General features: G+C 39.0%; 1 protein-coding gene across 3 annotated transcripts; it reads right to left on the reverse strand.

Annotated features, from left to right (window-relative positions):
* Positions 1–7,686: 7,686 nt before the first annotated feature.
* LOC121198697 (adhesion G protein-coupled receptor E1-like) lies at positions 7,687–15,489 on the reverse strand. 3 transcript variants are annotated; one of them, XM_041062988.1, is made up of 23 exons: positions 15,446–15,489; positions 14,309–14,347; positions 13,820–14,185; positions 13,510–13,644; positions 13,270–13,416; positions 13,036–13,161; positions 12,382–12,525; positions 12,132–12,272; positions 11,899–12,045; positions 11,760–11,797; positions 11,512–11,592; positions 11,202–11,231; positions 10,917–11,079; positions 10,710–10,823; positions 10,337–10,512; positions 10,005–10,217; positions 9,697–9,900; positions 9,323–9,564; positions 9,136–9,202; positions 8,952–9,043; positions 8,546–8,705; positions 8,332–8,397; positions 7,687–8,234 (listed from the first exon to the last, which is right to left on the reverse strand). In XM_041062988.1, exons 1-23 carry the CDS (start codon positions 15,474–15,476, stop codon positions 8,178–8,180), a joined length of 2,979 nt encoding a protein of 992 aa, XP_040918922.1. In that variant the 5' UTR covers positions 15,477–15,489; the 3' UTR covers positions 7,687–8,177. The 3 variants fall into 3 exon arrangements, 2 of the variants coding, with proteins under 2 accessions (XP_040918922.1, XP_040918923.1); XM_041062989.1 differs by having other exon boundaries at positions 8,328–8,397; XR_005896361.1 differs by lacking the exons at positions 7,687–8,234; positions 8,332–8,397 and having other exon boundaries at positions 8,658–8,705; positions 9,325–9,564.
* Between the last annotated feature and the right edge of the window lie 1,253 nt (positions 15,490–16,742).

Consider the following 16,742-nt stretch of genomic DNA (forward strand, 5'->3'; position numbering starts at 1 on the left):
TCCCTCTCTCTATCTCTCTCTCTCTCTCTCTCTCTCTCTCTCTCTCTATCTATCTGTCCATCTATTTATCTCTCACACAGACGAACGAGCACATGAAAATTAAAGGCATTTGACACCAAAGCCCTCATTGCAGGTAAAGTGTGGCTCCTGCTGTGCGACAGAGTAATCAAAACTGCTGGAAAGCTGGGCCATTCACCCTCAAAACCCAAGCAAGAACACACACACACACGCACACATACAAGCACACACAAGCATCGCCAGCTTTATCCCCTGTGTGATTCCTCCCTCGATACTAAATCCCTTCTCTCACATCTGTCCATGGCGCGTACTCTGCCCGTCCATCCTATCCCCGCAGAACCCAGCATAAATACCAGCCTGGCTTCATGTGACACTTTAAATCTATGGCCAATGATTTTAATCACATCTGTTTAGCATTAGAACCCAAAACATGCTGAAAAATCACCTTTTGTTACACAGTAACAACTGTAAGAAAAAGCGGAAAATGTAGACAAATACCCAGCAATTAAATTTTATTCCACACACGTACCATCATTACTCAGTATCACGCGTCTCCTAAATATCGCAGTAAATACAAACCCCAAACAGAAAAACATGGTATCTTGCCCTCGTAAAATCAACCATATGGGCTTCTGTTGCACCAAGAGGACTCAACCCAACAGAGCGTTGGAGTCTGTAGTGCAGGTGCATGCTCGCTCTGCCGTCGCTTGCATCCATCGCATATGATTTATCAAGACCAAGACTACATCAAATTATTTCTTAAAAAGTCTTTAGATGGAAACGTGCATTTCAGTACAGTACCTTCACCTATTTCCCTTCCAAATCACGCGTCCGTTGGCTGAAGCAAAGAGGGAGATTTATGGGGTTTTTTCATCCACCGCTAACGTCGCAGGCTCAGCAGCACGGCGGGAGACGATGACTGAGAGAGAGAGAGAGAGAGAATGAGAGAATGAGGTGGAGGATGCTCAGATCTCTGCGTAGAGTAATACAGTTGAACTGCAGTGGGCATCTGTCTCTACAGCTGGCTTCTTTTTTCAGTGAATACCTGCAGATGCAGCTCTTACCTTCATTAACTAATGTGGTCTTTAATTAAAAAAAAGAAAGAAAAATTATTTATATATATATATATATATATATATATATATACAGTATATATATATATTTTTTTTTTTTTTTTTTTTTTTTTTTTTTTTTCAGATTGTTTCTGGCGTGCACTGTCAGAAACAATATGATTAGCCTTTGTAAATATTAAACAAACCTCCTAAAAAGATGCTGGGCAAAAGGTGAGGAAGAAAGGAAAGAAGGAAGCAAAAACACCTGGTGTAAGCGCAGTGCAACACCTTAAGGCATTTTCATCTGTTACTCTGATGTACAATAAAAGATGAATGCAATGAGGTGTTGTTCCAAGCACATGTTTAAATACGGTCTGGGTCTGTTGTCAGCTCCCTCCCTACTTCATGAAGAGGAATGAAAGATGGACTGGGGGACAGGAGGCGAATAAGTCTCCAGCAGTTTGTGAATCAAGCTCAAGTAAAACAGTGCAAATCCAGAGCTGTAAGAAGTCCCTGATGATGTTCTGCATGCATGTGTGGGCGACAGGGATGTTGATTCTGCCTGTTTCACATGAAGGAATATGTTGGAGGTGTGATCATACTGAATTAACACTCTTCCCCTCCTCATTTCTCACTTGCTTTTTTCTTTCATCTCCTCATCTTTCCTGCTCACAAACGCAGCGGCACTCAGACACATGCAAACACACGTGTATACTTCATCTCATTAACTCGTTCTCTCTTCATCTCTGTCTCTTCTCTCTGTTTGTGGAGGTCTATTAGCTCCAAGAGACTGCAGTGGTACTGAGACTCTCATTAATATTTTCTCATTATCTGTGCCCGTAGTGTTAAGCAATCTGTTGCTGCTACTGGGAGGATATGTAGTCATGTGTGATGAGCTAGTTTATGCTTCCACAGACAATGGGCTACATTGCACACCATGAGCAAAAACTAAAGCTGTGTCACTGTTCCATTAATGGATAACGATGATTTCTTGAATCAAAAATAATTTCTTACTGCAGAGCAACATTATTATTTCACATCATCTGGAAGGCACCGATGCAGCAGCAACACTTTTTTCAACATCCACAAAGCGAAGTCACAGCCCTGCCTTCAAAAGAACAAACCAAGAAAATCCTGCTCTAATAATCTGGTCTAGACTGCATTTGTTCAGTTCTCATCTGCTAATTTCCCATGACTGCATTTATTGGCTGAATGCAATCGAGGGAAATTAGTAGATTGGAAGAGAAAAATAAGAACAGAAGGAAAGAATCGCAGTGAGGCAGAGAGAAACGAGAGGGAGATTGTGTTTCTTGACTCACTCTTCATTAGCTCTGGCTAAGAAGTTTTGTTAAATCTTTACCTTTGCAGATCTGATCCACTTAATTCCCTCCAGCTGATGGGTTGAGCTGTGTGCAAGTAGGGGGAAAACATGGATGTAGAGAACTGGATTGGAAAAAAGAAACAGATCATGAATGTGGACCATGAATATCAACTGTAAATTTTGTATAAATCAAGTTATTGGTTCTTGAGGTGTTTTATCATTTGTGTGTGTCAAGCGTTTGTGATGGGATCATTTTTGTTCTGGATGGAAGATCAGTATGGTCACAAAAATCAGTAGGAATCTTCTAGAGATAAACATATAAAACATATATCTCCAGCCATTGTTTTCTGAGATACTCTGTCTTGTTTTGGGCAGATAGACAGGCAGACGACTGGCCATTGTGAGGCCCCTTCATTAGTGGGATAATACAAAGGTAAAGAAATAGCTCATATTACAAAGGCATCATTTTGTCTGAACACAAAATGCCATGGTTTCAGTCTAGTGCTGATTGTCTAACAGGGCCCAAAGATGCTGGCCTGTCTGCTTGCATTCTCTAATAGTCTCATCTGACTGACTAGTCATGAACTTGACACTCTCATGTACAAAGCTGCTTTGAAACATGGGACTCTTTTCCTGACAGCCAAACAACTAATAGCTGCTCTTACATTCTCAACTTACTTCTAAGGACTTTAATTTTGGTTGCTTCTCATGAGGCTAACTATTAGTGTGAAGACAAGAAGGGCTGTCGTCATGCCACTACTTAAGGTTTTGGGGCTATGACACTGGCTGTTCCATTAATGAATCTAATTTCAGTTGCTTCCCTTTTCCAGAAATCTTTCCAGCTGGTTGCATTCATCTCTACACTTTTCTACTTGATTTATTTTTTATACTTTTCCTTGGAAACTGCTGTGGTGTACCCTGTCACCTCCATCTGCTCACATGCTTCCTTGACTTAAAGCTCACTCTTTTTCGATGGCGCTGGCTTCATCCGTGCAGGCTTTTTCTGAGTGGACCAAGGTCTGTATGACTTTGTTACACCTACCAAACTACTACTCCCATGTTTAAGTGCTAAAAACTGCCTTCTTAGAGAGCATACTCTGCTCTTTAACTGTCTTTAAAATCTGTGAGCAGTAGCAAGCATCTTTATTTATTTTTAAAACAAAAGACTAGGCAAAATAAAGGATACATCCCTTCCCTACAGTGCATCAAAACATTGTGAGACATTGTGTAGTTTCTCCACCTTCAAAATAATAATCTCAAGCACCACAATGCATCTATGTCGTTTGCCAGTAACTGCCGTTACTACATGAAAAATGGCTAATGCGCTGACCTACTCTTGATTTGGGTAATTTTATTGGTATTATTAGTACTATTAGTTGCATATAATAATAAACCAGTGTATTTTGCATTGAATTTGTACATACAGGGCAGTGTATCACATATGACATCACATTGTCCTCAGAGAAGATCATTAGGCCTATTTTATAAATAGAGTCCTGTGTCAGCTTTCTCATGTTCCCAGTGTAGTTGATCAGACTCAAACCGCATCTGTTGTTTAAATGTCAGCAACATAAAATCAACTAGCACTAGAGAAAAGTTTACAGTTGTCACAGCTGCTGTCTCAGTTCCACGCCTGGTCTTCCCATGTTCCTGGCACTCATGACCTTTGGCTGATATCTTCATAATTTGACAAACTCTGACGCGTACCCTAAACATTCAGTTCAGATTGCAGGATTGTTTACCAGACGTGGTATCTCAGCTGACTGGCCTCACGACTCAAGCGCTGCAAGTGTGTTTCCATGGTAACCAAGTATAGTATTGAGAAGAGGAGCAGAGAGAGGTATAGAGACACTGAAGCTAACCCTGAGCACTATGTTCTCTCATTTTTCCCTCCTGTCTCTGTCCGTTACTTCCTTCACGGGCAGCTCTTAGCTTGGATATCCTGTCAGAGCTGTGGTAGCAGGATTGCCTTTAACGCTTGATAGAGACTTAAATATTTGTCTTGACAATATTTGCTTACACAACTCTGCTCTCCATCCATTAACATTATTGCCTTTTACAGCTCCAGCTCAGTAAAGATGCACAGATTCTTGATTTATATAACAAATTTGCTGGCCTGTAGCTTGTTAGAAAATCAGCAGTGAAAGAATACACGCATTGCTTATGCAAAGAGTCTAAACCAGATCCAGGGGGAAGGAGCCATAGCTGAAGCCTGCTACAACATATTTTAAAAGGGCCTAAAAGAACTACAGGAAACAAGTGATACATTTTTTTATGAAAACAAAAAACATGATTCAGAGAAATACAAAATCAGAGACTACTCTAATGTCTTTCTAGTGAATGTTGAAGCATTAATGTGAATTAGCAAAATGTGGCACTTGAGTACCTGTTATCAGTGTTGTCATGCAACTTCTTAAAACACAGTAGTCCATCTCTCATTTGCAGTGACACTTGCAGCGATGGATTTGATTGTTTAACAACAGAATTCTCTGAAGTTGTCTTCTATGCTGTGGTATTTCATCTGGGAAATCAGATTTTTTCTCAGTTGTGATATGAAATTGATATGAAATTGATTCAGTGTTTAAAACACTGAATAAATGCAGAATTGTGAAATGTGCAGAGAGTTTCTAGAGTGTGAATGCTGGCTGTTTCATCAGTGGCCTCATGCCTGGACAGAGTTGAGGGCAGCATCACTAGACTCAACTGGGATGCAATCAGCACTCAAGCAGACAGAACTCAGAGTTCCAGCTGATCCTTTCAGATAATGCGCATCATTAAACAGGAGTATAAATGCACAAAGTTTCTCTTACATGTATTCACATACATGCAATCACAGAAACACCCACGTATTTTTGAATGACAACAGACAAAACAGATGAAAGTCCTTTTACTTAAATACTGTACATGATTGCATACATGGTCACTCCCAGAATAAATGAATATACTGGCAATTAATGATATTATTTGATTGTACAAGGAAGGTCAAGTAAGTAAAATAGCACTCTGAGGAGTATTAGAACCCAAAGTAGTGATAAAACACACTCAGTTAAAGGTATAGCTAGTAAAACATGGCAATTTGGTAACATCTAGTGGCAGTCAGAGAAAACTGCACCAACATCAGCAAGTGTGTTACAGATGAGATTTGATTTACAAATTTCAAGCTCAGCCCTACAAGAGATATGTTAAAATGCAGCCTTAACAGTGTTTAATGTACAGAACTCTGACCACTAACAGGAAAGTGAGGATGTTTTCAGGAATGTTTTTTTTTTTCATCAATTAACTTCACACAAAGGGCAGTAAACAAACCAAAAAAAAAAAAAAAAAATCAATCACATCAATACATGACTTCCCCAGATTTCTACAGGGGATTTCAGAAGGTCCCATAATCTGAAAACCTGGTCACTCCGCTGTGGTTCCACTGGGTAACCAGTCAGTCCTCGTTATCCTCTGTGTGGATACGACAGATGACTTCTGCCTCATAGAGGTCATCTGTATCAGAAAGCACATTAACTGCACTGTCGCTGAATGTGATTAAATGTTGCAGCCTTGAGGAAGACACATGCACTGCACTTTGCATGTTGTCTGTATGCGGTATATCTGAAATGTACACTCAATTTCTGAGTTTTACCATAAAGTAGCATCAGTAGTGATATCCATCGTTACTTTATTGTCCCAGTTCATGAGAACAGGCAAAGAGCCACATACAGAAGTGCCAGCAATAGAAATTCCAAAGAAAAACTCACCAGTTGGCTAGTACTGCTTCAGTAATGTTGACTAGTGTGCATTATCCCTAAAAATAACTGATTTTTATTCCAAGGACATAAAGGATGTTAAAAAGGAAAATGGCTGCCTTCCAAAAGTAGAGTGCGCATTAATGTTGCCTTCCAAAGATGATAAACAGCAGTAATCAATTTTTCTTTTTTCTTCATTTTTGTAATGTATACATTATATGTATATCCGATAAAGATCTCACTGATACACAAAGAAGTTAAGCGGTTATAGGGTGATCCGTATCCTCCATCACCAATCTATTAATTTAATAGATTTTTGTACCCACTCGACGTTACTTTGAATTGGTGTGAGACATTAATACTATGTAAATGACAGAGGATACACTTGGCTTTGCCTGTCCCTTGAATTTGTCTTGTAAAGTCTGACACATGTCAAAGTGTCCCAGCTCTCATGTAAATACAATACAAATGGAAAGAGAAGAAAACAACTGAGACACGAATGTTTTTACAGTGTGGGAAGTTTGTTTTTTTAGACAGTGTCTAACTGAGGGTGTGGGCAGTAACATTCAGTTTGTGAAAGCTCCCTACCTGAAAAACTTATTGTAAGTTACAACTCATAGATAAAAATCATCAAAAACTATCAGATCTCCAAAAACTTTCAAATGTGTACTGAACGACTGTCAAGCCTATGAAATTCTGCTACCACATGACCTACACCTCAAACATATTCAATATAATAATAGTAATTGATGCCACCAATACAATATTAACTGTTGTATTATTATATTGTACAGTTAGAAAAACCAGAGTTCCTAGAGAAAGGTTAGCATTTTAGCACGCACTATAGTCACTATGTTACTTTAACACATTTGACTTTCAGTACTTCAAAAGTGAAAATAGTGAGCTTGGGCCACGAGACAGAGGCAATGATACATTGAAGATGCAGACTTCTGCATTGGAATACATGCCACCTGTTGCATTCACGAAACTGTAATTTATAAAAACATAATAACATATACAGTTGTGTCTCTTTTCAGTTCACTTCGTCAGGACAATTCATTGTCCGGCTTTCCTTCATCTGTCTCTTCCTTGTCCAAGTCCCCAGACACTGAAGGTACATCTTGCTGTTGAAACAAATTATTGTCACCTGTATTAATGTTGTTGAAATTGATATACACTTTTTGTACAAGCCTAATGCTCAAAATCTGCATTGTTCATACATGTCTGTTGTTGATGCAAAGTGATACATGTAAAAACGTTTGAGACTTTCCAGTAATTGAACTTTTTTTTTTTTTAATTAAGTGAACATAAAAAAAAATACTTGTACTTGATAAGATTTGTAGGACTGCTACAATAATGTAAGTTTCACAACTTTTACAACCACAGCCTGTTTTTTAGTTTGGTCTCGGTATGATGATGATGATGATGATGATGATGATGATTTGTTATTACACTCAATGTAGTACAGAGTCAAAGTTCAACAAGTTTGAGCTTTAGGTGAAGCATTTTGCTTGAGCTCGTGTTGTACCTTTGTCTCACTGTTTTAATGAACAACCCAGAAAACTCTGATGCAACAGAAGTTTATTATAGACTCAAAACAAAAAATACAACAATAGACAAAACACACGAAACATACAAATTAGTTCATAAAAACACAATGTATGTGTCATGCAAGAAACATCTTAAATGCAAACTATTTATTTTGCAGACCCAGACTATTTATTCAGAGCTTACATGTGTGAGTATACACTGCACTGCACTCTTTGTCTTGATTGTTGAAAACCTGTTGTATTGTTCCAAGTGAACATCAGCCAAACCAGAAGATGACACACAGTAAATTATAATAGATATCACTGAAGTAGACACACATATATACACATACATATTTATATATGCATAGAGAATTTTTTTTTTCTTTAATTGATATGTCATTCCCAAACACAACAACAACAATAAAATAATAATATTTAATGACTAATGGTTAAAAAGTGAATAAGGACTGCTTGTCTCTTCTCTGTCTTTCTTCTCTCTTTTGTCGCTCTTTTTTCATCACAATTAGTGTGTCTGTTCCTCAGCTTTATCCAAGTCCTCGGAGACTGACGGAGCATCTCTCTGTTGAAACATAGTGTTTATATTCTCTTTATTTAATATTATTGGGGGTTGCTTTGTTTGTTCAGCACACTATTGGTTGTTTCCTTATACAACTCACCACGGATCCTCCTTCTCTGGACGTCTTGAAAGAACAGGTCAGCCATTTCATGTATTCCTCTCTAACCTAGAAAATACAGTGAAATGTGTTAATGCTACCACAAAGAAATATGGCTGTTTTTATGGCTGTCATTGTTAGCAGTAGTGCTCTGTCAACTGAAAACGTGTCAGAGAGCAGATTAACAAAAGCAGAGAGATCTGCATAAAGAGTCTACCTCTTTATTGAGCAGGCAGTGGACGATGTAGAGGAAAGTGCCCTGCTGGGAGTTAAGGATTATAAAAAGGACCTGGAAGAAAAGATTAGACTGGTACAGGCCCAGAATCCAGGTACAGCCCAGTATGACAAACTGGGCCAGAATCTTGAACACAATTAATCTGCAAACAGAACAAATACAAAGTGAGTGGCTGGCAACTACTCAGTCACTCTGCACTTAGAATCAAATAGCTTTTTTCTGATTAAAGGGATGAAATGTAGTTTTAAGAATCTCTTTTACTCTTGCCACGCTTTCATTTCAGTAATCTCGGCACCCATGGCCTACAGCATTTATTTCAACAAATCAGTTCTGACCGTTGCACTTTGTTGCTAATGACTGAATAAAAACTAAGAATACACACACTCACCTCGTATCTTTGGACTGAGAGATATCACTCTTCATGTTGGCCAACGTGGGTTTCAGACTCCATAAAGTAGCACAGAACAGGATCCAGTTAAGCTAAGAGAGAACACACATTTAGAAAGAGTTTGGATGTGCCCCGATTATCCTTCATTGCAACTGTTTAAATTAGAGCACACTACTAGACTCACCGCAAGGACAGTAATCACTGGCCCTGTTAAAGCCCATTTGAAGTTGCGTTTTTGTGACAGCCAGCAACTGTAATTCACACATTACACATCATTATCCAGACTCATACATATAACAATCAATTTAAATTCAGAGGGTAAGCACTAATCATGAAGAAAAAATGAATCAATCACTATTCATGACACTCACACCTCTGCCTCAGTAGCACCATATCCATCTGAATACACCAGTGCAGAAGTACCCACAATCACAAATGGAACACCATAGCCAATCAGGTAGAGAAGTGGCCTGGGGAGACCATCTCTCTGGATGACCTGCACCTTGGAGAGCCTCCGGACCAGCAGGTGGAGCTGCAGGGCCTCCAGCAGCATCCACACAAAACTTGCAACAACTAAGAAGTGGAGAAGCCCAGCCATGACAGTGCAGGCAAGCTGTGGAAACATGTAACCAGTACCAGTAAATTGCTTCTGGAAACATCTTCAGCAGAGAATGGTGAGCATCACTTGGGCTACATGTGATACATGTATTAGAAAACACACACAACAATCTGCATCTTACTGTACCTTTTGTTCAACATATTTGTCATTCCACAGGAGCAGTAGATGAGACAGGGCGAGGCTGAGACAGAGGTGAAGACGGGCTGTGTTGTTGATCTTGGGGTTCCAGCTACACAGCAGGAAGGTGAGAATGGCCAGTGCAAAGAAGAATAGTCCAACGATCACACACATCCGGTTCAACCACTCTAGGAAAGAGTTCTCTGGTGGAGGCTGAAAAGACACAACACATAGGAAAACACAAGCTGTAATCAACCTGATGCTGGCTGTGGGAACCTGTATTAGCAAAAACTCATCAACACACAAATCTGTAATACCTCCCCTATCTGCAGGATGAGAGCAAATGTGGAAAGATGAGAGCAGCTGCACACTGTGTAGTTTTCATTAGTGTGTGCAACCCAACAGCCTTCTACTGACCAACGCATGGTCTTAGTCTTTTCTTCTCCTTTCTGACTTCCTTCTCCCATTCCTGTCTCCTGTGTTTTGTCCTCCCAGTACACACAGGTTACCAAACCAGATTCAGGTACTGCCTGATGGAACCAGAGAAAGAAAGATGTTTAGATATGTTGAAATATCACAAGCTACATGTTATCTTAAAAAAAAAACTATTTATCTTAAAAGGTGTATGAATTGATAAATTGGGCAGCACCTGCTTGTGATAGATGGTAAAGTTGACAGGCTCTGTGAGGTTGGTCCTGTTCATTGAGGGCAAGATTGCAGTGATGACATCTGAGTACATCTCTGTCTGATTTTCTGTTTCAAAGTACTGATGACTAAGAAGACTCTCCATCCCATTTAATGTCATGAAGGCAGCTGCTGCAGAACCTGAGAATGCCCACATGGAAGAAATGATCAGCACTTGTCTGTCTGTGTAGGGTGATTAACTGAAAACCAGCTGCATTGCAAAAGGTATGAAAACAAAATGGCAATATCTAATGTGTAGTTCACCAAACATTTCTGGTATGAAAAAATGTAAACTTTGGTAATATCCATCATCTTTTTCATGATGAGCTTTTCCTTACCGTTGTTGTTTTTGGCCAGACCTCCCAGATTGACTTGCATGGTGTTGCCTTTAGCTGAGAGAAGAGAGCTCTCTCCATTGCTGGTTCCAGGTCCGATAGTTTCGAGACTTAAATCTTACACACAGATTAGTGTCAGAACAGCTTGATGTGATATGCACCCTGTACACATAGAGTTACTGTCTGCAGTAAAGTAAGATGATGTCTTACCCACTGTTGAACTCTTCACAGTTGTCTTGGTTTTGTTCTGACCTGGATACACCATCGCAGACACCAAACGGTCTGAGATGCCCAGAATCACACTGCCGGTCTCGCCGTCACCTTCGCTACTCACTGTGATTGACTTGGCACGGGGTCCAACACCTGACACTTCCTTTAACAATTAAAATATTTGTGATAAATAACTGACCTGGCTGATGATGCAAACAAAAAGTAAACACAAAAAACTTCCCCCAAAGACAGTACAGTTATAGTAATTTATGGAACAACATGTACCATAGATGCCGAGAAGCTGTTTGCCACAGTCTGCAGGGAAAGCACAGGAAAGAGGTGAGGAAAGAATCAGGGAAATGTACTTGCAGCGTTATCCACACATAACCTGCACCAAACTTAAACTGAAGTTGAATTTATTTCCAGTTTATGTTAAACTAGCTGCATACTTCGGGAAATTGATGTAACGAAGTGCTAAGGTGTAGAGCTCCTTATCTTAATGAAACCACTTAAAACTAAATGATTTTAGTAGTTACAGTCTTGTATTTTTAAATGTTTCCAGAGGGGAAACCACCACTCTTTGTTTTCCACTTACCGGTGCCGGTAATGTGATGCCTGTATTGTTTTTCAGTTGTTGATCCATGTTGTTAAGAAAAGCTCTCTCTTTTGTCTGTCCCTGCAGCAAATACAAAAGCATCACCTCATCTTTAATGTTATGGGCTTGAATGTAGTTTGCAGTGTATAGTATACTAACTTTAGTATTTAGTATACTAACGAATATTTTAGCAAATTATATTAACTTTTGTGTTTCTTTGACAATGCCACCTTGCCAATAATATTTACCTCTGGGGGTTTTATCTCATCTAGAATATCCTGAAGACCTGTTGAGTCAGTGTAGAAAGTCAGCATGTGCAGGTTATTCAGCACATCAGAAAATCACAGTAAACTGTATATACTGCAACCAATTGTATCTTGATATTACTTTGGCAAAATGAAACACCCAACGTCCACACAATTCCAGTTGATGGGTAGAATCCATCTGGACAAGAACAATAGAAGGTCCCTGGTACATTAGTGCACACAGTTTGTCTGCCACATATTCCCAGTGTCTCACTGCACTCATCTATGTCTGGAAAGAAAGAAAACACAAACACATAAAAGTAAAGTATATAATCGGAATTTCTTAAGTCACAGAGGTCAATAGTGCACACACACCTGTGCATGGGTTTGATACGCTGGCTATCACGTCTGGGTTGTCTAGCCGATAACCAGGGAAGCACGTACAGAGATAAGATCCGATTGAGTTTGTGCAGTTGGCATTAGGACCACAGGCATTTTTGACACACTCATCAACATCTGCCAAATACAAGATACACAAATGAAACAATGAAACAATAAAGCAGCTTTCCATCTGTTTCTGGATGCTGAAAAACCTCTTGCATCTGAAAACCATCAGTGCAAATACCAATACAAATGTTGGTGTTGCTGGGTTCCTCGTCTGGTTCAGTTGGTGCGTAACCCACTTGACAGGCACAGGTATAAGCTCCAGGTGTGTTGGTGCAAATCGAGTCAGGGCCACAGATGGTGGAGTTGAAACATTCATCAACATCTAAAGAAGGAACATTTAACATAGTTGGCATGGGAAAAGGGAAAGGGGCATTTTGCTAAGATGTTCTTTTACCCCAAAATAAAAGCACTGAAGTTTAGCAAAAAAAATGCATTACTGAGATAACATTAATGATCAGTGGAAATGGTGTTTCTTCCAGGATAAGGATGCCTGTCCAGTGAATGTGGGAGGTTGTTAACTGACCTCAGTGGAGGAAATCTACAGTAAATTTTGAGTTACTGTAGATGCATGGTAACACTAACTGCTGAACAGGTGGGCATCTCACATAATGCATTGGAGAGTCATCTCTTTGGAAAATTAGTTAGATCTCCATTCAAGTTACCTGATAATTTTACTGCATAGTATTCCAGAAACACACTTGGTGAAAAAACAAACTCACAAATGCAATATATTATCTTATATTTTCTTCAATAAAAGTGTACCATTTGGAATTGCAAGGAAAAAAAGCTAGTCTTCATCATCCAGTTATGTGTAACATTACTGGAAACACACCTTGGCAAAGAGGAGTTGCATCGGGTACAAGCTCAAAGCCTTTATGGCACTCACACCCAAAACTTCCTGGGTTATTGAGGCAGGTCCCATCATCTCCACAGATGTTGTCAAGACATTCATCAATATCTATAAAGAGAAAAAAATCATCTGAGGTCTCAACTTGTATCACACAATTATGCCACTACAGCTGAACAGGTACTTTAACTTGAGATTGACAGTGAGACAAAATAGTACCTATGCATGGGTTGGACTTTTCAGGTGGTAATTCTGAATCTGTAGCTTTAAATCCATTCAGACATGTACAGAGGTGTGATCCATTGGTGTTGGTACAAGTGGAGTAAGAACCACAAATTCCTGAAGTCTTCTGACACTCATCTATGTCTGCCAAGAGATGTTACAGACAGGAGTTTAAGGTGGGAAGAGATAGGATGAATCATTATAAATTACATTGGGATTAAAGAAAAATTTACTTACCAATACAACCATAGGAATCTGGTGTGGGTAGGTGTGTTTGAGGGATTTCATACCCAGGAACACATGTACAGCCTCCATCAGAGGATGAACACTGAGCAAGTGGTCCACAGGAGTCTGGGTTACACACATAGTGATCTAAACAGATATAACACACACACACACACACACACACACAGAGAGCGAGAGAAACAAACACACAAACAGTATTCATGGTGAAAAGATAAAGATAGGCCTCCTAGACTGCAGTTAGCAGCAGCACGTTATTGGATGGAACATGTCAATACAAATCAAAAGAGTAGTCATTACTTACAGGTTACATAACCCAAATAGGGATGTGGGTGAGATGATGGTTTGTATATGTAGAATCCTCCAGGACAGAGGACCACAGTTATTGTTAAGCTGAAATAATTGCAGTATCCAATAGAACCATAGGCAGATCCCACTGCTGTTGCAGATTCAGTTGTTGGATATCCAAATGGAACATTAATAGGAAACCGGGCACCACCAGTGGCGGTAGCGTGGCAGCTTGAAATGACTCTGTCTCCACCAATCCCTGTAAAGCGCCACCATTTTGCAAGAAGATGTCCATCACCCTTTCCGTAGCCGGGGTAGGATGTCGAGGCAAATAATATATTGCGCCATGGTTCAGTTATGTTTGTGTATCCATCACAAGAACCTACATGGAACAGCAAAATGTACTGACTGTTAGTAATAATGAACATACACACAAAGAAATGACTGTAATTTCACCTATATCCAGAATCTGTATCTCCTGTTTACAATTTAACATCATCCATACCAGCAGGAAAATCACAATGGCCAAGGACGAAGAGTGAACCTATGAAGCACAAAGAAGAGTAATTGTCTCTGAGAATATATAGGAAAAAATATTTCAGTGTGACACATACATTGCATTTACACAGCAACCTGATTTCTAATTTTAATGCCCTCTTGAAAAATATTCTCACACAATCTAAAACAAAGGATTAAATGAAGAATGTATGAGATTTATCCACAAGACTATTACAGAAATTAGCTTGCTGCTGAACTGGCGCTTATGACAAGAACACAAATGTTTACAAATGTAAAAGCTAATAATAATAACAAAATAAATTATAACACATTTGTTACAACATCCCGTACATGGTAACAATAGTTTGTGGCTCCAAGTACTCATTTCAGTCAGCAAGTTTTTGGTTATAAAAGTATAATACAGTACAGTAACAACACAGTACCAACACAAAATTCTATACATTTGGTTAAAGAATCAAAAAGTACTTGTATCCTAATTGGGTGTCACTCTGAGTGCAGGTCTCAATACAGATAGATATCAAAATAGCAAGTTCAGAGGACTTGGGAAACTTAGTTCCCAACTTTATCAAGATGTTACCCATGAAAATGTCAGAGCAGCTGTCCACCAGCTGCACCTCAGCAGAAGCTGGGTGATGCCGCAGGACAATCACCCTAAACACTGAAGTAAAACTACTACAGAGTGACTTCAAACAACTGACTTAACCCAACAGGGAATGAGCTCAGAGAGATGTTCACCCCAAACATCCCAAGACCATGGATGAGCTGGAGTAGTTCTGTAAGGAAGAACTGTTTGAACATTCTCCTGAATGTTGTGCAGGTCTGATCTGCAGCTGCACTGGAAGACACTGTTTTAGGCTATTGGTTGCTTGAGGTCGACTGGTTATTAAATCCAAGGGTTCACTTACTTTTCTCCACCAGCACTGTGAATGTTTAATGGTTGTGTTCAATAAAGACACAAAAGATTATAATTGTTTGTAACATCCTGTCTGTCTTTCCTTAGATGAAGATCAGATCACATTTTATGACCACCTGCTTCTCTGCATGAAGTAATGCAGGTAGAACCAGGTAGTTCCAAATGGTTCACATACTTTTTCTTACCACTGTAAAGAAAAAATTAACTCACCCAAGAGAAGTGAAAAGGCACAGCACCTCATTGTGACAGGTCCCACTCTGTCAAACACAAACCATCACTTTAAAAGCTACCTGTAAATACATTTTAGAAATTTGCACAGCATCCAAAAGCTGTTTTACTAGGTTTGGTACCAATGCAAAAAACCATGCAAATTGACTCACTTGTGGTGGTAAAGCTGTAAGTATAACACAGTTCATGTCAAGACATGGGGAGGGGCCACACTGCAATGTATTTGTGTAACTCCACGTATACTTATTTCTTTTTATAACGTGTTATCAAAAGTCTCAACCACTGTGAGCATTAACTTGTCAGCCAATAGGTGTTGTGTATAACTACAATTAAGAATTAGCTTTCTGATTCTGTCTCATTTAACTTTTTATTTTCTTTGTTTTGGATATTTCTGTGCATATATTATTATTTGCTGCTATAGCTGGAATTACATAAAGACATTTTTTATGATAACAAACTCTCTTTAGACAGGATAAAGGAGAAAGTTTCATTGTAGCTTAAAACTGAAACCAAATCATACACATAAAAAGTTGAAAGTGTTGTGCAAAGAAGATAGTGTGAGGCTTAAATATTTCTCAGTGAATGTAAATGTGTTTTTGCATGGGCTGAGCAGTTACAAATGTGTCACAGCATCTAAGTTAAGGTGCTGAGTTTTGGTTTTAAAAATATAACATAAAAAATGTGTGCTTTGTGGAATCACACACACCAATCTGTTTTACTTGCATGAATAGAAATTGTGAAACACTGCAGGAGACAGTGCGTGCTTCAACAGTCATGTCAGTTTGTCTCGTAGAACTGTAAATCAGTAGTGCCTCGAAAGTTGCGTGTAAATAACTTACAAATCCATGCAAATAAAAATTAGATAAGAAAAACACTATTGTTTTTAAGGCAGCACCAGCAGCTATTATGTTTTGTGTTAACAAGCTCATATCAGTGGAAAATTATTGACAGGCATCTCCTCACTTCTTGTAGCAAATCATCATGCAGTTTGTTTTTTTTGTTTGTTTGTTTTTTGTAGTCTTATACATCACAATAATAAAGTTCAGGACAGAACAGATTTTTTTCTTCCTTTCTTTTATGTTTGTTTGCTTGAAGTCACTCAGAAAGTCTCACTATATGTCATTGTGTCTACCTTGACGCCAGGTTGTTTTATAAAATAGGCAGAATGGGTAATATTTGCTGCCCTCCTGTGGTCACGAGGAGGAACTGCAACACCACTTAAATTGCTGTACAGTTGCGTCAGTATAACCGTAAATGTCAGTATTTACAGCTGAATATG

This window comes from Toxotes jaculatrix, chromosome 18 (assembly GCF_017976425.1).
Source record: "Toxotes jaculatrix isolate fToxJac2 chromosome 18, fToxJac2.pri, whole genome shotgun sequence".
NCBI lineage: Eukaryota > Metazoa > Chordata > Actinopteri > Toxotidae > Toxotes > Toxotes jaculatrix.